This window comes from Sabethes cyaneus, chromosome 2, assembly GCF_943734655.1.
Source record: "Sabethes cyaneus chromosome 2, idSabCyanKW18_F2, whole genome shotgun sequence".
Lineage (NCBI taxonomy): Eukaryota > Metazoa > Arthropoda > Insecta > Diptera > Culicidae > Sabethes > Sabethes cyaneus.
Window position 1 is genome coordinate 108,368,758 of NC_071354.1, and position 22,014 is coordinate 108,390,771.

A 22,014-nucleotide genomic window follows, 5' to 3' on the forward strand; every position below is an offset into this window, starting at 1 on the left:
AGCAATTACGCTGTAAAGCATTATTGTAATGAAATGTAGTTTAATATGGCGCTGTATCCAATTCTTGCGAGATGTAATTTATGATTAACCATTGTTTAATAGCTCGAAAATACGATTATGATCTGTTTGTTCTACCATGCCCAATTCGGTAGAGCTACTCATAAGAGATAGTTACGTTATAATAACCACAACACTTTATTGTTTTAATTCCAGTTGCAGATTTGCTTAATTATATCAAATTCGACTTTCCAAATTCAATTAACATCGTTTAGGTGAAACTAAAATGTGACCAAACTGTTTGATCCCTCACAAGCTGTGCATATGGGCTTCTTTCTTGGGGTCCCTCGGTTTAGTCCTTTTCGGTTTTATTTTAAAGCTTTACTGGTATAAATATTATGTAGATGAATTGAAAATGTTCGACAGTTCATCTAAAAAATGCATTAAGACAGGAAGTTTTGTGCTGAAACACTTTATTTTTAATAGGTCCCACTTGCCCCGGGTGCTTTGAAGTGCCGACCTTATTTCCACCCATTTTTTAAATTAAACAACTAGTGTCCGGGTGTAATTTGTTAATACACTCATTATGTTTACCTACTGTCAGAAAAACATGTACTTTTACGTAAAGCCTGTGGTCAAAATATCATTTATAGAAAGGTGCGTCAAACTTACAACGCAAATTGAAAATAACACTCAAATTTAAAGTCCAATTTTGATGTTTGGAATGCCTGTTATAAATAATCTATAATTTTAATACATGCGTTTGAGTTGTATCTTTCATTTCTAGAAAGGTTCGGTTGGAGAAAATGAGGTTGAAGGGAGTAATGAGCTCCGTTCCCACTTACCCCGTATTCCCACTTGCCCCGGGGTACCTTATATGCATTGAAGGATTTTTTCGTCAAATATGGTCCTCTATCACCCCCTGAAATATTTGCACTAAGCTACCTAACACCCTGTATAATCGAATCCTCTATATAATCGAATCAACAAAAAATTTTTTTTTTCATTGCTTTGTATACATAATTTTGTGTACGCAGAAAAGCACTATCGAAAAAAAAATCGACCCGATTTTCTTCAAATTCGCTGTATTTTTGCCATTTTGAAAATAATTAGACTCGTAATTTTTATTTTGGCGCCTAGGGTAGCTCTTTCTGAGTTACGGTGGTCCCAAAAAATTCGATTAACCTACCTTACTTTCTTAATATTTTTGTAGAAAGCCCATAAAAAAAACCTTTCATTTGCTGCGTCAACGCTTTAAAGCGGCCCAGCGGTTCAAAAGTTATAAAGGAAAGTAGGTAATAATCGCATATTTTAGAACTATCCTAATTCAGAAAGGGCCAAATAAAAATTAAGGGTACAATTATTTTCAAAAAGTATTACGTAAAGCGAATTTGAACAAAATCGGTTCAATTTTATTTGACTCTATATAATCAAATCTAGAATTGTATGTAATCGAACCATATATAATCGAGTCTGTATATTGTGTCGCCAGCACTAAATTAGACTTCCGAAAAAACGGCAAACGATTTTTCTTCCGTACCGTACATTAAACCTAGTGTCGGAATTAGTACGCTGTATAGCAAATGAGACGTGCTATACAGCGCACTACTTCCGACACTAGGTTTAATGTACGGTACAGGAGAAAAAGCGTTTGCCGTTTTTTCGGAAGTCCAATTTAGTGCTGGATACACAATATAATCGAGTCTCTATATAATCGAGTGCGACCTGTATATCACTTTGTCAAATTTTTCGCGGCTGAGGCGGTACTCTCAAATGAATCAAAATTGAGTCAAAGTGATCGAACCATCCCTGCTTATCCCTGCAACCATCCCTGAACCATCTCTGTAATAAAAAGTCCTAATCTCAGGACTGGTGTGAGATAGATAGAAGGTTACAGTTTTCGACAAAGTTGTCGACAATCATCTCAAGATGCATCTAGAAATGAACCACGAAGTTGACAACTAGTTAGCTAGATGGCGCGAATGGCGAACAAATTAAATAATTCGGAAATTTCGCTACTAGAATTTTTAATATCTCGGGACTGTGAAGAAGTTGCTGTCTTCGATAAAGTTGTTTATCCGGACGAGATACATCTGACGAGATACATAATTCAGAACTGATTCGGAAATTCGGAAATTGAGTTTTTTTTGGAATATCTCAGAGTCATGACGAGATAGAATGTTACTATGTTTTACAAAGTTATTTATTCGAACAAGACACATTCGGCAATGCATAAAAAAAGTCAATTTAGAAGCTTATGATGATATCTCTTGACCATGATAAGATAGAAGGTTGCTGTTTTCGGCAATGCTGTGTGTCTAGACAAGACGAATTTGAAAATGATCGGAAAAATTCGGAATTATTTTGTTAGACGTCGCAGCTGGTAAAAAAGTATATTCCTTTTAGCGATATCTCTGAATTGTATTATCGAAATAGAGGATAAAATTGTTTACCTGGTCTAGTAAAGAAAACGTTTACAAATAGTATTCTCTTGACGATTTTCCCATAACAGAGTTTTTGAATATTCAACAATGTTGACAGGCTGAATAAAGTACATACTTTGGAGACCACATAGATTGAGATTCACTCACCTGGAGATACTTGATACTTTTATAATATTACTTGCGTAGGTTAAAATTGTTTTGTAGTATGAAAGTTTCATTTGGACATGTTGGAACAATCGATTAAAACAATATAGTAAACGAATTCGATACATGTCTGTTTATTTATAAAATTTGATTCACTTTTTCTTTAATATGTGTTTGTAGTTTGTAGCTAAGTCATCATTTGGATTGTATGACATTTGCCCGAAAACCACTTGCCAGAAAATTATTTGCAAGAAATTTTTTGCCAGAATGAAACAGTTCCCAGAAAACCCTTCCCCAGAACGAACCATTTCCCAGAAAACCATTCGCCAGAATGAACCATTTCCCTGAAAACCATTCCCCAGAATGGACAATTTCCAGAAAATTATACTCTGTCTCCCAGGAAACTTCACCAGAATGGACCATACCCCAAAATACATGTATTTGCATGAGCTTACCAGAAATTTGAAAAAATTAAGCGTTTTATTGGTTCTTGACTCTTTTTTTTTGTATGTCAGAAGGGCATTGGGTTAAAAGGCCACTGCGACAGTCTTAATGATCGTCTTTTATGGCAGGCCCCGATTGGCTTACACATTTTACGTACCGCTCATACCCATTGATGGAGTTGAGCGGGATAGTTGTAATCCTGTGCCCCAATTTGGTACTACATGGTTTATAAAGCCAATGACCGTTTTGGGATTAAGGCTCTATACGTGATATGGAGTAAGAAGGAAACTTCCGAAGACGAGTACATTGTTTCCGCAAGTTCCTTTAGTTTTACCGTGAACATGCGGAAACAAGACGTGTGATGTATTACTTAAATGTCAAAAATGCCGTTCAAATGTTACGAACATGTCCGCCATTATGGCTCGTAAAAAGCTGGATACATGGATCAAGTGTATGATAAATACTTGAAACAACAATGTTTCTTGCTGTCTAGTTTTCGAATAATTTCCTATTAACAGTTTCCCTAAAATCAGCTTGTAGTAATTTGGATTTGGATTTGGGCTGCCCCCCCGCAGTGGCCGGCGCTTCCGACGGCGGGTCGCCGGCGAACACTCGCGACCTACGGCCGTCTCGCCCTGAATCATCTAGGGAACAATTGCTACTAAAACGGTAAATAACTCACACCTTGTAATGAGCATAACTTATTTGCATTTGAGGGAAAGAAAAAAGGATTTGTAGTGCAAGTAATATATTTACCTTTATTTATGTTTACGACCTTTATTTATGTTCGGTTATCCTGCCGAATATTCTCATATTCGAATGAGCAAAAGGAAGGGGCGTTTGAACGTTCGAATTGATTCGAACGAAAACAAGAATAAGAATCGGCTTTACTTTCGAACGAATGTCATTCGAACGAAAACAAGAATAAGGCTGATTTTCTTTTATGTATGGCCACGTGAAATCCAATGTCCCGCTAACCAATGCAAATAAATACCATAATAAACTATAGACCATAAGCAGTAGATCTTGAGAAATGCTTTTTTCTTTCCTTCGTTATCCCACATCCTGCTTAAACGCAAAAGATCAACTTTGAATTGTTTTTATGACGGTCAATGTTAACCTTAAGAATATATCCTTATTAATGTATGATATTATTCGAGAAAAGTTTTCAGGAAAAATATAATTTCGGGAAAGAAAATATCGGGAAAACGGGGCAAAGAGATGGAACAGTCTATTCGGGAGAGTTGTACTACGCGTAACGCTGCTATATAGACAGTAGGATCGTTACACTAGCTCCGTAATTATCCTGTACCCCAATTACCGATTGCGGAATCTGTCGATAAAGAACGGTCAAGTCTTATAAACTTTATAATCTAAGGCTTTGCTTTGTACTACGCGTAAAGGTTTTTTGGGAAAATAGTATACCCTGGAAAATAGCAAATCGTTTTCAAGGAAAAGTCGTACGACTCTTCTGCAGATTGATATATTCCGCAAGATGGTTTTCACCAAAATACGAAAAATGGTTCCATTTATTAAATTTTTTAAAGAATAATCTATTCTGGGAAATGGTTTTCTGGCGAATGGTACATTCTGGGAAAAATCTTTCTGGGGAATGGTACATTCTGGGAAATTTTTTTCTGGGAAATGGTACTTTCTGGGGAATAGTTTTCGGGCAAATTGTATTCTGGCAAAAAAAATTCTGGGGGATGGTTTTCGGGCAAATGTCATACAACCCATCATTTGACGTATAAAAATTGTCGCATATTGCTATTGTACTTGCGTCCTTGTTGCAAGAGCCACAACGGATTGTTGTTGTAAAGTTCATGCAACTTTTGCGTCTACCTCGCTTACTGCCAAATCTGTTGTCGTATCAAGATGAATTTGTTACATGTTTTGATATCACGTGGATGTGTTGGAATACCGGCGGTGCTTTTATTGACAAATATTTTATGTTTCGCACAACTTCCTAAAACTAATAAACGTATATCCTTTGTCAACTGGTGTGTAGTTTGCATTGCAAAATAGCAAAATGTAATTTACCAAGTCGCAGGATAAAGCTTTGTACTTTACTAATAATTATCTACCTGGCTGCAGTTCATCTATTCAATTCAAACAGACTTTCTTATTTGGAAAAAGGGTAAGTGTGTGAATACTCCGTCAAAGGAATTTTGGCCAGTCTCTCAATAATGTTCTTCTCATCTTTTGATAAAAGTTGAAACAATGCTTCGGTCAGGCAACCAAGTTGTATCTAACTGTTGATTGGCTGAAATTGACAACGCAATCAGGCAGACAACATAGAGGCGCGTTATCTAACGTTAACCTTCACGACGTCTTGACTACACAAGCCACTTTGTAGCAAATAGCGACGCTTTATGTCATAACATTTCCGCAATATTCTGTAAAAATTTTGATTTTCTCATCATCTGCGCCATCTACCGACCCAGTTCCTCCAACTTTATTTTTCATCAATAAAAGTATCTTGACTAGATAAACAACTTTGTTGAAAACAGCAACCTTCTATCTCGTCACAGTTCCGCGATATCGCTAAATGAATGTTATTTCAGCCCGCGCACCATGTAGGACAGATTCTAAACTTCACTGTCCGTTACTAAGACGCATTAACTGTAACTGTTAACAACTTTGTAATAAATAGCAACCTTCTATCTCATCACAGTCCCGAAATATTTCTAAATAAAATTAATTTGCTCATCATTAGCGCTATCTAGCGCATGAGTTCCGAAATTTGTTGTATATCCCAACCTCCCTTCTATCTATTCACAAACTTGAGCTATTGACCGCCGTGTACTCAGTACACGACGCGCCCGCTCGTGTAACTTTTTTCATTTCAGAAAAAGTTACACGAGCGGACGCGCTGGTCTATTGGGTACACGTGTGCGGAAATACTATTTTTACGAGCAATTTTCGACCACTCTTACTATTTTTTCTGCTATATTTTGTCATTACTAGAAAGAAGAAGAGTAGAAACGAAAACCTGCTGAGATTTCACTAAAATTTCGATATTTTTTTCACGTTTTTCGAAAACGGGTTAGAAGCGTTAACTCAAGTCATACACTCATTTTTCGAATTTTTCAGGCTATAGAGCCATCAGACAATTGATTTTATAAAAAAATTTAACTCGTATCCTGAAAATTATTTTTTCGCCCCTCGATTTTTCAAGCCAATTTCCAAGGGGGGTGGGGGGTGGGTGACAAAAACTTTGAAAATCATTTGCAATGGCCTTATTGAAATTGGTTGACTGGCTCCGGAGATAATCGTGTGACGTAGTTTCACATTTTTGGTTATAACTTTTAAACGCAAAGTCGGACCGCAAAACAATTCAGCTATCTCCAAGAAACATACCATTGAAGTTAAGCGTCACATGCATCCACACACACTGACATTGCTCAATTCGTCAAAATTATCCACTAGTAAATGACACTTGGTTCTCTGGGCCTTGGCTTTATTTCCCGTTTTTCGACCAATTTCTAAACCTTTGTTAGAGTACGGGACCTATTTTGGTCTCAAATGCCATCATAAGAGTATAATAAAACCCAAATTGTTACTTGGGGAGGGTATTTTCAGCCTACATCCAAATTAGCCGATTTTCCTTTTCTTTCGCTAAACTAATATTTTGGCGATATACAGCTTTAATACGTTATTACTATTTTCTCAAGAATGTAAGTAAGCTGCTGTTTTTTGTTAAAAGAACATCAAAACCACCAATTATTCCACTTGAACTAAACCTACTTAGGCTGAAGAAATAGAAGCAATCTCTTAATATCCGCCCCTACCCTATATAGTATAACAAAGGTGAAAATCATTTGTTTCTATGTATAGTTGCCTAGTTTTTTATCATAATTAATAATTTCTACTATTTTCTAGCCCGGAAATGACTGTGACAGAAATATGAATCTAACGGATTACATAGACGCAACTACAGTTTTGCTACGCAAACCGGAAATGTATAAAACGAACACTGTTTTACGAAATATTATTCTACGAAATAGAGGTTTATGTTTGTTGCATGGTTTACTGTTCACAACGCGAAACACCGTCAATACTATCCTAACCGATGAAATTTCGAAAGTTCTCGGAACAGATTGGTTAATGCAGTTTATGATGCCTCATTTACATTCTTCAACAGTAATCTGGGCCTTGCGCATACTTGTAGTACTTTGCGCTAATGATATTATTATCACACGATTACGTGGAGGTACAATGAATTCTGGTTATATGCGAAATACGGAAGTAATAGGTCAGAGCAAAGACATAATAAAATTGTCATCATCACAAGCGACAGCATTACCATCGAATACTAAAAATTCGGAAGACCCCATCCTTTCACTAATAACGAAACAAAATGAAGAAAATAAAACATGTTATACACACTGTTCGGGTTTCAGCTATCTAGAATGGTTATTACTGCATCATATAAATATTCCAGAAATATATTTTCTGTTGACCGCACTTATGATGGGCCAGCCGGTGAAAGTTCTTGGAACAGAACATGTAACTCTTGACTTGGACAAAATCTGGACCTTTCTGTGGGGAACACCGGTATCGAGTGCTCTTAGTAGTAAGTATATGTAATCTGGATATTTTCGTTAATGTAGGCCAGTTTGTTTAGCTCAATGCCTATAATCGTTTGGAGCGATAACGCAGATGAGGCTGGTATCCCGAGTACTTTCTCAAAAGGACGTAAGTGACACTTCCTCTCTTCCAATTATTACGGCGATATAAATGTTTTTTTAAAATATCTTAACGCTTAGCTAGCTAGTGACGCCAACAACCGATTCAATGCTGATGTGAAAAAGTGCATTTGCATCGTTATGATCAGCAGAAGAGAGGAGACCCGAAGAGAATCTCTCGTTGTCACTTTCGTCCTTTTGAAACAGTTCCCGAGCTATGCGATTATTTTACTACTAGAGGAGATAAATAATCGTATATCAGTCTTTTAAAGGGACATTGTCGTCGTCAGCAAAGGGTCAGAGAGGCTCGTGCTGTTTCAAGCCGTCGCACAGAGGAGTATTTGGATCAAAAAGTTGGTCAAAAGTATTTCAACACATCTTCTAGCTTGAATGGCTGTAAAAAACCGTAAAGGTATACAAATATGACTTTAGATGATTTAATGTTGGATTTTATCCACCTAAAAGTGATATTCTGACCTTTTAAATCGTGTTTTACCTAATAAACATCATATAATGCTGAAATTCAACATTCTCTTTATTTGGAAGCATAAAATCTTCGATAAAGCTGATCTTCGAAAAAGCCGATGAATTTCAACGCAAAGCCTTGTATTTAAACGTGTTTAAGACTTGCCTCTTCTGTATTGACAGATTTTGCAGCCAGCTGTTAAAGTACAGGACAATTACGGGGCTAGTATAACGACCCTACTTTTATTTATTTTTTTATTTATTTATTTAGTCGTCAAATCATAGTAGACCTTTTGCATTAGTTATTACATTATATTAGTTCTATCACTACAACACAGTCTACAAAGAAAACTGAACAGTGCAACTTTTAAATTACATAATATTGCTTACATTTTTTGCATCTAGCGCGTAGAATTAAAGTATTGTTTTAATTTTAATTTAGACATAGTAAAGTCAATATTTTCGCAATGTTGGTTATAGGCGATCATCATCTGATTTAAAGGCCCGAATTTGGCATAGTTTGTGCGACAGTGACTTATGCTAAATATATTTCGGTTCCGCAATTGACGGTTCGGTACATAAAAGCTGAGTTTGGATAAAATTTCCATAGAATCTATACGGTGTGAAACAATATCGTTTACAAATGACACTTTGGCGAACTCACGTCGCTGTTTTAGTGTCTGTATATTTATAAGCAAGCAGCGGGCTTCATAAGAGGGAAGAGGAAAGCTTGTCCAATTTAGTTTACGCAAAGCAAACAGCACGAATTGTTTTTGTACTGATTCTATTCGTTCCTGGTGTATTAATGAAAATGGTGACCAGACTATGCTACAGTATTCTAATATTGACCTCACATATGCAAGATATAGTGTTTTTATTGTGTATGGGCCACGGAAGTCGTAGCTAAATCTTTTTATGAATCCTAGCATACTGTTAGCTCTGTTGATAATTGTGTTATAATGTTCAATAAATGTTAGTTTTGAGTCTAATATAACTCCTAAATCTCTGATTTTTTCACACTTTTCAACCAAATTATTTCCTAGAGAAATTGTAATGTTTGGCATGTTTCTTTTTCTACTGAAGGCTATTGATCTACATTTATGAGTGTTAAGTTGAAGAAGACTTTTGTTACACCAAATATAGAAAACCTGTATTTCGAGCTGGAATACTCTGACGTCCTCCTCGTTTGTTATTTCTAAAAAGAGCTTCATATCATCGGCATATACTAATACCCTAACATTTCTCAGCAAGAAAGAGATATCGTTCACAAATAAAATAAACAAAAGAGGGCCTAAATGTGAACCTTGGGGAACTCCAGAGGTTACTTCTAGAGGGTTTGACTTTTTCCCTTCAAATTTGACTATTTGCTGACGATTAGTCAGATAGGATTCGATCCATTTAAGCAGATCTGATTGGACTCCTATTTTTTGTAATTTAAATAATAGCATGGGTATATCAACGCGATCAAATGCTTTGCTGAAATCAGTATATAATGCTTCTACATAGCTCCCTTTGTCCATTGCATTCAGCGAATAACTAACGAATTCAATTAGATTTGTATTAGTTGAGCGGCCCTTAAAAAACCCATGTTGCATATTTGATATTCTATTTTTGACTTGATTGAACAACGATTCATTAATGATTGCTTCAAAAAGTTTGGGAATACAAGAAATAATAGCAATACCTCGATAGTTACTTATATCAGATTTTTTACCGCTTTTAAAAATTGGAATGAGGTATGAGGTTTTCCATGCCTTAGGGAAATTGCCGGATTCTAGTGACATGTTAAAAAGCCAATACAATGGAGCTGTAAGTTCTAATGCTAACTTTTTCAAAAACACGGGAGGAATACCGTCGGGTCCGCAACCCTTGGAGGCATCCAACTTAGTTAAACCTTCTAAAATAACATGTGCTTCGATTTTTTTGATAGTGATATCAGTAGTAAATTCTGGGAGGGAATCGAAATATCTGTAATCCCGATCTGTTTCCGAAAAAGCAGTATAAGTTCCTTGAAAAAAAGTTGAAAATAGATTGCAAATTTCATCTGGGTTATCAGCAACCGTTTCGTTGAGATACATTTCTGTCGGATAATTGTTCGATTTCAATTTAGTTTTTACATAATTAAAGAAATTTTTTGGATGACGTTTTAATTCACTTTCGGTTTTGGAATTATATTGCTCGTATGCTGTATCAATGGCTACATTTAGTTGGTTACAAATATCTAAGTAAAGGGCCAGATTTGCGCTACTGCCATTATTCTTGTACCTTTTATGGGCTTTTTGTTTGCGATTTTTCAAGTTTTTTATTTGTTGGTTAAACCAAATAGGATATTTTGAATAGCCATGTCGCCTTACTTTCTTTAGGGGGACATGCTCATTTATAATTTCATTTAATAATTTGTAAAAGATTTCTACAGAGGTTTCGATACCTTCATCACAATTGAAAAGGGTTTGCCAATCTAATGTGCTAAGACAACATTTAATGATATCATAATTTGCCAAATGAAACTGGTGGACATCTTCATATTCCCAATCAAGGGGTCTCTTATTTTCATGTACGAATATAGAAAATTCAATGGCTGTATGGAATGCTTCGTTTTTCCATAGTGGAGTCAATGAAGCGGTTACACAAAAGTCTTCATGCATGTTTGTTAACAATAAATCTAAAAAGCAATTTTGCTGATTCTTCACATGATTGATTTGATTAAGTCCTAAACTAGAAGTTTTGTCAAAAATAAACTGTAGCGTTTCATTTTCGCCTACAATTGGAAGTAAGATGTCCTCATTTTCAGTGTCTGGAATAAAACCGGCATTGCGTTGATTGAAATCACCGTATATATGAATTTTCACTTCCGGGGGAAATTTGGAAAAAATTTGTTCAGCAACCTTGAAAAAATTTTCATAAGCAGATTTAGTTGCGTTATTTGGAGGGAAGTATACTGAGCAAAAAACGTGTGTTTCGCCCGCTACCAGTACTTTTACCCATATATACTCAAATTCTTTGAATTTCGTGGTAATAATAATGTCGGAATCAAGTTTAGTTGAGACAGCAATTAAAACACCACCACCGGACTTCTTTTCAGAAACCTGAAAGTTTCGGTCATCTCTGTAAACATTATAAGCATTTCCAAAAACTTCTTCACTTCTAACACTTTCATCCCAACTAGTTTCATTCGCCAAAATTATTGGAAAGGAACAACTTAAAATTTTATTACAAATATGTCTAATCTTAGACGAACCTCTCATGCGGTTGAGGTTTTGACAGTACACTACAATTTCTGTTTCTGATTTTGATTGTACTACTGAGTTCACGCCAGATGGTGTTAAATCTTCCTCTAGGGAGTGCGTCGGATGTTCGTAAAACACGAATGTCGGCAGGAGCATGCCTCACATGCTGTAGGTAGAGAATTCCTTGGGTCCATAAGATTATAAGAGCGCGACGGTAATTCATTAGGTGGATACGGGTTTAAAATTTCACCTCTCTGGAATTGTATTGACGGATGATAGTTAGCTGGCGGCCTGGAAAACTGGTCTTTCGCTGCCGCAAGAAGCTTACTATCAGGTGGCAGCCACATGTTTCGGTTTTGAATGCCAGTGAAATTAGAGTTACGTTGGTTAATGTAATGGTTTCTACTATTACTGGGTTCGTGGTTACTTCTGTTATTACCAGTCCTGTAGTTGTTGTTGTTGTTGCTGCTGTTGTTGTTGTTGTTGTTGTTGTTGTTGTTGTTGTTGTTGATGTTATTGTTGTTGTTGTTGTTGTTGTTGTTGTTGTTGTTGTTGTTGTTGTTGTTGTTGTTGTTGTTGTTGTTGTTATAATTGTAATGCCTGTTGTTATTACCGATGATTCTATTGTTCCGGTTGTTACTGTTCCTGCTATTCCGATTGTAGTTGTTTCTATTACTCCTGTTGTTATTGTATCTGTAGTTATTGTTGCTTCTGTTGTTGTAGTTGTTATTGTTGCTGTTATTGTTGTTATGGTTAAAAGCGTGATTCTGATTGGTGTTACCGTTATCCACATTATTAGAAACATTGTGTGTATTATTGTTTCTTGCTCTACGCTGCCTTCTGCGTCTTGCATTTATTGCCTGCTTTTGCTGATTTAAACGACGTAATTTACGTGCGTCGTATTCCTCCCAGTTAGCTTTCCATACCCTCTTCGTACCCAAAAATCGCCATCCTGAAGAATCAGTTTTTTCGTTATTGTTTAATTCTGTTGACAAACTGGGGAATGAGTCAGATACCATTGACGGTGGCACAGTATTTTGCACTGGCTCTAGCAGCACCACCCAGCTGAAACTCGAACATACATTGACTGCTTTATTAGTCCGGTATCGTATTTTAAAGCTTACTGAATGTCCAGGCTTTCATTCTTAATAAATAACATCGTTTACTAGTTATTTAAGACTAAATGAGAAAAGAAAAGTCAAAGATTAATAATTTGAGGAGAGATAAGATTTATATCCTTCCTCTAGGTGGCCCTAATGGGCAAAGTAGTATCTATCCTCTATTAATATTGCTGTTTCTCACATTCTCGGTTTTATAAGATGGGAAGGTCCCCGGTAGAGTTGAATAATTAGATAACCACTATGGAAACTTACATTACCACCTAGGTGCCTAATATATCAGTTCAACACTCGTCGTTTAACTCATTTGGTCAATTCTGCAAATTATTTTTGAAGAGACTGTAATCTCACGGATTAGCCTTTTCAGGCAGAAAATGCAATATTTCTACTGATCCATTTGGTGTTATGCATTCTTGGGAAAAACGATCTTGGATACGAGGTGCTACGAGCGCAAGTTGACCATTTCGATGTGATGTTTTGTGTAAAAGAATAGTGTATTTTTCTTTTAAGATCTTAAATTTTCTCTTCAACGACACATATGTATTCCAGCAACTGCAAACAACTGTTTAAATACTATTTTGTTGACTGTTTGGGTGGATTCTGTTTAGTAAAAAGACAAAGAAAAATAAATAATACGAAAAAATGCAAAAACCCAGCGTGACTAAAAAGTAGATGAATCGCGAATTCGCAAATTTTCGCAAAATGTACTTCCATGGACAGTTAGTCTGAACCTTACTCTATCAGACGGCATCGAATTTCCAGCCCGGACGGACCCGGAAGATAAACAAAATCTATTTTGAAACAATTTTTTTTATCATAATAGTAAATGTTTTTAGCGTTCCTTTAAACTATGTTTAAGCTATAAAAATACTTTATTCGAGACTAAAACATGACACATATCTTCTTATTGAAGAATCATTTTGATTTACGTTGATAGTTAACTCCAACTTCAAGAAAAATGGAAATAAATTTTGGTAATTTTTAAAAGAAATTTCAACGCTCCAAAAACATCAATATTTCGACAGCTGGTGCAATCCGAAAACAAAACGAAAGAATTCAAAATGGCTCCCAACTAATGCGCCAGATATCTAGGAACACAGATACGTACAATATGATGAATAAAGAAGCGTTTCGATATTTCCCTTTTTGACCAGCTTTTTGAACAAAATACTCCTCTGTGCGTCGTCTCCACTTAACTCGATTTTGAGCAATTCGTTTGCCACTTGAGGCACTAGTTTATTATCCATATTTTCATAATTTTTGAATGAAATTTTAGTAGATAAAATTTTTTGTTTCATTACAGTTGCCCGTTTTAGAAATTAGAAAAGGAAGTCGTTTTAAAACAGGCAAAACAAATGATCACTTATGTATGTATTAGTATTGCATATCTGCTGACGAGTCAACCTCATAAAACTGTTATAAAAATAAACTTAAAATTAATAGAATCCGCTATTGGCCAATTTCCAATTATAATAAAAAATTATAATGTTCAGTTTCTTATATGGTGTACCTGAAAGTTCTAAGTGTGATGTTTCAAATTACCATTAAAAAGTTGGCTAAAAATTGATGTTTTTTGAAAACCTCTCATTTCAAAATCGTTATATTTTTAGCGTTATTTCAATATTTTAAATACTTTTTCCACAAATTTCATTGTACATGCTACTAAGCTTACTTAGTACCTAGTGAGAGTTACAATGGGAGAATGACAGAATCATCTCGAGTGAGATAACAATTTTTTTTATCAAGCAAATATTTATACCCGAAGTAGGTACGTTAAATATTCGAGGAGGTTGGGAGGGGCTGTTAGAGTCAATAGGATCGAGTCTTTTTAAAATGTGGCGATGGCGTAGATTAAGTGACGGCTTATCCAACTCCTATACTGTCGCTACTCGCATAATAGTCCCATTTTATATGGAGTTTCCTATATAAATGGGACTGTTATGCGAGTAGTGGGAGTATAGGTTTTGCAGATGATCTTTGATATCATAGACTGGAACTGGAACTGCGACGGGGCACTGTAGTCGGAAAATTGCGATTTCGGCTCAAATAATCTTTTAGTGCCAAATTCGGGTACCGTGAATTCGGGTGAAATTGATCACTTTTTCGAGTATTTTTAAATATCTTTGAATAAAAACCATGGGCGTAGCCAGAAAATTTCTTTGGGGGGGGGGGGGGGTCACAAGAATAAATCTGACATAGCTTAACCGTAAGCAGCTTGTTCAGGAAATGAAGAATGATTTTCAGTTAAAAACTATTTTGGTTGAAATTGAGTTGGTTTCGAAGTACGATGTTGGTCTAACAAGCCAGTCGTCGTATGTTCGAATCTCGGCTAGGCGGTGCTGCTAGATAGAGTCAATAGCATTCTTGCACTAGCCCCGTAACTGTCCTGTACTCTAATAGCCGGTTGCGGAGTCTGTCGATAAAGAAGGGTCAAGTCTTAGAAAGGACGTTTAATCCCACGGTTTTGCTTTGCTCATCAGACAAAAAATCAAATTGAAATAATAGAGTCAACCCTTGATTGATCAACCAAAACATCAACGCAATCTGATCAACCGGGCACAGGTGTACCCACTTAGTAACTCCATGACAAAAAGTGCTCCAATTTTGTTCAAATTTTGCATGTTTGTTCATTTTTGAAAATTTATGACCAATATTTTTTATTTGACGCTTAGGGATCTCCCTTCTGAGTTAGGGTGGTTCCAAAAATCAACACCCTTGTCATGAGACCTTTTCTTAAAAAATTCATAACTTTTGATTCACTCAACCGATTTTAATAATTTTGATAGCAAATGAAAGATATTATGATAAGCTTTTCAGAAAAATTGTAGCCTAAATGAGCTTTCTGTGAAAAATATTGGATCGATCGTGTACCCGGTTGATCAATTGAGGGTTAAAGTTATGGCCTCCCAGCCGGCATTGAGGTACGTTGTATGTTCGAATCTCGGCTGGGAGAGCCTATTAAAGTCCATAGAACTGAGTCTCTTCGAGACGCAGCGAGGGTGCTGAAGAACAACTTATCTTGTATGATTTTCAACATCGCTCTTAAGGTGATCCGACGATCAGATTTCAACAAGAGAGGTTTGATTCTCAATAAATGTAGCAAACTTCTTGGCTAACCAGATGACTTTTCCAGGTGGCTAAGCAGGCGACAGAAACTTTGCCACGACGAAGGCCATCTGTGCTAGACTGGAGGCGGAGCCTAGCATGATTGTGCTTAAAATCAACGCTTCGAAGACAATGAATACATATGAATTATTAAGGCTCAAATGGTCGCTGTTAAGTCAGACCGAATCAAGTGAAAAATTCTTATTTCGACAAAAACGCGTTCAAAGTTTGCTGCTCTGTATGGTTTGTAGCTATCAGTTGTTCGAAATCATCTCATAACACTGGCTGTTTGCAACATTTAGAGTAAAATGTAGCTTAGAAAATTCTTGATCGTTTGCTGTCATTAACTCATTCTTTTAAACTTTGCGATTTGGTCTGGTCTGATTTAATTCTGACCAAATGAGCTTGCTTGGGAAGATTACCAACCATAAACCATATGCTCTGACAGTAATAAGCTAGCGTGCAGTATAAAATCTAGTGTAATCGAGATAGGCAACATAACATCCTGCATGTAGGCAACAATGTCACGTATAGTAACTAGCACAAAAATCAGACAGTCAGCTCTACATTAGCATGGTTGATGCGTCTGTTAAATAAATATGAACGATAAAAAAGATATTAAGCAAATTTTAGCATTGTATTCGCGTTTTTTTTTGTTTAAACATAACTGTATATATGTGTAAATGTACGATTTACGTGTAAAATCTTCACCTATCTAGTGAAACAAATAATTTAATTCTCCTTGTTACGACGCGTTAGTGGACTGTGGTGGCCGTGGTTATCGTGGGAAATAACAATAATGAACGCGCCATAATGCAACTAACTATTTATTAAAATAACGATGACAACGTGTTCAAATATATCTCGAGTGATTCTATACGACAACTGAATAATAGATCTAATATGTGCTGACGTGGTATCCGGTACGATGACAGCCCCGCTGTCATGATCGAGCCCAGCATAAGAGCAAAGGCACACGGTTGATCGAGACCGTGTTCCTAGCTCGGTTCCAGTCGCTGCAATACTCCTCATATACGGGAGCTTGACTGTCTCTTTGAATGTGTAGTTGTATTTCGCTATGTAAGCACAAATCGATCCCTTGCACTTTCATGCAACTGCCATATGGAACCTTTGTAAAATTTGTGAGAAGTATTGTCTATCTTTTGCACTCTTTTATAAATCTCCATTGTGCTTCATAGAAAGAACAAACTTTCGCAGGTGGCATATCCATTTCGCACCCATTGCGATCTAGAAATCAATGTTGTCTCAGTTCATGATGTTATCAATCGTTTTATTTTCTAAAAGGTCAAATTAAACAATTTCTATCGCATTATTTTATTCATGGAAACTATCAAAGCACAGCCAGATTAGAGAACCGAATTAGTTCTATACAAACTTTCTTCTTCAACGAAATTTGTGTTAACGACAAGGAGTTTTATCGGGCATGTTGAAAATTGCGATTCGATCAAAATAGTAAATTTTAAAAAATAAGCCATTTACAAGATCAATATTGCTGAAATCCAAGTGACTTTGACCTGTAACTCAATGTTTATATGGATGGGTGCATATTCAGCTTTATGAATCAGTATAAACGTAGTATAATGAGTTTTTTACTCGTTGGTCCAAGGTGATCAATTTCACCCGACTGATCAATTTCGCCCGAATCGATGATACTTCGAAGTCAACTGGGAGGCATAATTTTATAATATCTATTTTGTTTTTATTTTAATTCGATTTTTTTTATATTAACAGGCGAGGGGCTAAACAATCTTAATGGATAATATTTAATGCTAATAGGATATATGTATTAATTTTTTTCAGGTTCTATTTTACCTAAGATGACCTTATGTCCAGAGGCTGTATGCATCATGCTCAGTATCATAAGAAAAATAGTCCATACTCCAGATAACGCAGAATGGCTCAACAGTCACCCTATTACACTTATACAAGTTTTATTTTCGCTGTATCATAACCTACCAGATTTTATGGCCATTGTCATGTCACCAGATGTAATCCATTCTTTGATCGGAGTAATATTTCCATATCCCATCACTTCTACAGAATCCGAAGCAAGCAGCATATCATCGACCTCAGAAGAATTGTCATATCATGTGCTCCAGAAATGTTCATCAAATCAGGATAAGCAAGATCTAACAAGCCACCCAGTTCGAAAATTTGTTATCGATTTTCTGAGAGTTGTTGCTGTTGATTCCTTTAGTTTAGCATGCAGTGGAAAAAATCTTCCAATTATTGACTGCATTTTAGACGATCAACCAGATAACGATTCCTTTACTGCTAGGTGTACGTTCATAACGGAAATAATAACTACTTTAATGGATCATTTATTAGCAGCTGATATATTGGTTGGAGAGCAGGCAGCACTTCCTATTGTTCCGCTGCTGCAAAGTCACGTACAAAATATTGCTCCTAATGTTTTCTACTTATCAGCTCGAATTGTCGACAAATTATGGCAGGGCAGTCTCAGTAGAGATCCACATGAAGTTTTTGAGTTTATAATTAAATTGATAAGTCAAGCAAAACGTCGCTCTACTGCTCTGTCGCTTGACCAGTTGTATCATTCTTTGAATCGTTGCATCTTGTATCTAATTTCTCGAAGTACGGACAGTGTATCAGATCAAATGATGGTTATGGAAGCGTTGCACAAGCTTACGACAAATCGGCTTATAATTTTTGGTGCTGGCAATCACGAATTGGAATTTATTGGATGTTTGGCGTATTGTCTGATGCAATTAACTGCTAACGAAAAAATAGCCTATAACGTTAAAGATTGTTCGGAAAATGTTCGCACGACGACATGGCATGTTAACCCGATCAATAACATTATTAGCATTAACGATGAGGACTCACTTAACCGACAGCAAGGAATAAATTTAATTGCAAACGCGGCGTCCCGTGTGTGGGAGGAGTTGTACGTGTGCAAAAAACCGGCAATAGAAGAAGTGTTTAAGATCACGTTAACCATGCCACCAAACAATGCCAAAGCACCTGACATGATAATTACACGAGAACAGATATTAGATGGCGCTTCAAAACTGTGGTTGAGTTATTTGGATGGCGAAAAGAAGGCACTGTATAAAGTTCCGTGGGATTTACATAATAATATACAATCGAAAATACAAAAAGTGACGGGTAATTTAACTAGATTGGCTAGTCGCACAAAAGTTAAAAAGGACGATCAATCAAAAGAAAAATCTGATCCAGATATGGAAACTATCTATCAACTCAATTTAGTCAACTTATATTTAGTTAAAGAATTCTGGGAAATGCGTTCCACCCAACACTTGCAGACCGCGCAACACACTCAAAGGTATGTATACCAGGAATGGTTACAGTCTGAGTCGGAATTGTTCAGAGAGCGTGGTCTCTGGGGTGCAAAAGAGTCTAACGATTTCACGAAATGGATGCTTGATACAACGGAAGGACCATATAGAATGCGTAAGAAGATGATTAAAAATGACTTGTTCTACACTCATTACCCATATCGGCCGGAAATGGAGACTTCTGATCAAGCTTGTGTAAATATAGACTTTTTAATTACATTTATATTCTGTTCCATGCAAGTTACTATGTCCTAGAAAATATAATAGAAATAATACCTGCATATATGGGGAAAAGTGCATTTGTTTTAAAATAAATCAACCAAACAAGAATGTTTATTTTATGATGTAGGATTACGTTTTACGGCAGGGTTTGGAGTAGAGTATCATTCCAAAAAATTGAAAAATACGAGCGTCAGAAAAAAATGATAAGTTTTTTGGTACTTAGGTACAGTTAGAGTACAAGACGATTTCGGTTGCTTCGACCCGAGGTTCGAATATATCACGACGGATTGTTAGATGTTTACTTTCGATAGACACGTCACACTTTATGTGGTGTTCACGACTTGAACGTTAGAGAGCACATTACGTATGTACTACTGTTTTACCTGACTCACTGCGTATCTACGTTGTGTTAGCGGGATCGTGTTAGTTCGAAAGGTTTCGAAAAATATCGCCCTTGTATCGGAAATACCGTTAATTTTGATCACTGAAAATAACATACTTAAACGTCATATTCCAAATGCCAGCAGTACACAATAATTTTGTTGTAAAACTGAATTGATATTTGTGCCATTTTTTACAAAAGCATAACTTACAAAAAATCGTTGAATATCGATATTAGCTGCATATATATGTTGTAAACGAATAAAACGGGGGATTACGTTTTATGGCAATAACACGTATATTCATAATAGGTCAGGTAATACAATAGGCCCTAAGGAGAATCTCCCACCGCCAGTTCTGTCCGCCGAGTTAGCTTTGTCGTCATCAGCAGCATAAAGCCTGGTAGCTCATGTTGTTTCAAGCAGTCGTCTCCATTCAACTCTATCTTGGGCCAATCGTCTTCGCCCCAACATATACGAATGGAATCTCCAAGCAATGCCTGTAGATCGTGATTCATAAGCCTCCGCTACTCCGCTTTCAGTTTGCACTTCCGCCAAATATCATCCGGACCACCTTCCTAGATTGCCTCTGAAGTTGCAAAGTACCTGGCAAAAAATTCATATTTATCTGCGAAGCCTTGGAGTTGTCTACGTATGGTAAAAATCGGGCTTCTCGTTTCGATGTCCGATCGTTGGATCACCCCATCAAGAGCGATGTTGAACAGCATACAGGATGAGCCGTCATCTTGTGTCAACCCTCGCCGCGTTCTAAAGGCAATTGAGTGTGCCCTGAGGCGCGCAACACATCACTCGATCTAGTGTAGCTTTGGTCAGTCGCTAAGTTTATCCAGAAAAGTCAATGAATATGTCATGCGTGGGCATGTTGTATCCCCGACATTTCTGCAAGATCTGTCGGATGCTAAAAATTAGTTGCGTAGTTGCGCGAGCCCCAATGACCGATAATTCTCTACGAAAGCCTGTCCGATAATTCTCTACGAAACCTTGTGCTATCGGTGACAGCCGGCGTAACAGGTTATGGTAGAGTATCTATAGGTGGCGTTTGCCGCGATAGTTACTGCAGTCGAGCTGATCACCCTTCGGTAGATAAGACAAACCCCTCCTTCCATACATTCCTCCGGTAGCTTCTCCGCATCGCAAAGCGTTTCTTACCTTACCAGCGGCTTAGATGGTCTTTAGCAGCACGATTTTCCAAGTGGGAATGCTCAAATAATTTTTCCAGGCCATTTTTCCTTTGCATTGCTTGTTGGCATTCCCCATCAAACCAATCGTGCGTATTCTGTCCCAATCATCTTCAAGGGTTGAAGCACCTTAATCATCAGAAATTTCTCTCTCTCTCTCTCTCTCACTCACTCACTCACACTCTATCTACCTGTAGTAATATCACAGAACAGAGGTGGAAATCCGAACGATTTCGCGATCAAAACTGGTAACAAAGTCATTTTTGATTTTATTTTTCTTTGGAAAGGTTTTCGCATAGAAGCAAATATCAGCAATATAAGCAGAACGCTCGCTGCCAATCGCATAGCAGCTTTCACGTGCTTTCGTGTGCATTCGTATGCGTTCGTGTGTTTTTTGGAAAAAAGTGACTCGCTACCGCCAGGTTCGCTAGTATCTGTAGAAAGTAGCATGTACGTGTTTGGATTTCTATTTCCACTTCTGTTCTGTGGTAATATTCTATCTATCTATACCTATAAAAAATGGATTTCTGTCTGTCTGTCTGTCGGGGTGTTCCTTATAGAATCGAAAACTACTTAACCAATCGGCGTGAAAATTTGCATGTAGGGTTTTTGGGGCCAGGGAAGTTTCTTATGATGATTAGTGACCTCTGCCCCCACTAAGAGGGGGGCTTCCATACAAATGAAACACAAATTTCTGCATAACTCGAGAACTAATCAAGCAAATGGAACAAAATTTGCCATATGGGTGTTTTTGGAGATAAGAATTTTACCTATGGTGAATTGAGACCCCTCCCCTCTTTAGAAGGGGAATTATGACTCCTCTTCCCTTTAAGAGGGGGGGGGGGGCTTCCATACAAATGAAATGAAAATTTCCTCATACCTCGAGAACTAATCAAGCAAATGGAACCAAATTTGGCATGTGAAGGTTTTTGGAGGCAAGAATTTTGTCTATGGTGAATTAGGACCCCCACTTTAGAAGGGGGCGAGGGCTCCTATACAAATGAATTACAAATTTCTTCGTAACTCGAGAAATAATCAATCAAATGGAACCATATTTGGCATGTGGGTGTTTTTGGAGACAAGAATTTTTTCTATGATGAATTAGAACCACTCACCTTTTTAGGAGGCGGTCTCATACAAATGCAATACAAATTTCCTCATAACACATGAACGAATCAAGCAAATGGAACCAAATTGGGTATATGGGTGTTTTTGTAGGCAAATCTTTTTTCTATGGTGA

General features: G+C 36.9%; 1 protein-coding gene across 3 annotated transcripts in view; it reads left to right on the forward strand.

The window, feature by feature from the left end:
- Nucleotides 1-22,014, forward strand: part of LOC128738096 (WD repeat and FYVE domain-containing protein 3) — a 177,208-nt gene that overhangs the window by 119,186 nt on the left and 36,008 nt on the right. For all 3 annotated transcript variants that reach the window (XM_053832940.1, XM_053832942.1, XM_053832943.1), the window contains 2 exons: nt 6,912-7,605; nt 17,454-19,168. In XM_053832940.1, coding sequence (XP_053688915.1) covers nt 6,912-7,605; nt 17,454-19,168 — 2,409 coding nt within the window. The remainder of the gene's footprint in view (nt 1-6,911; nt 7,606-17,453; nt 19,169-22,014) is intronic.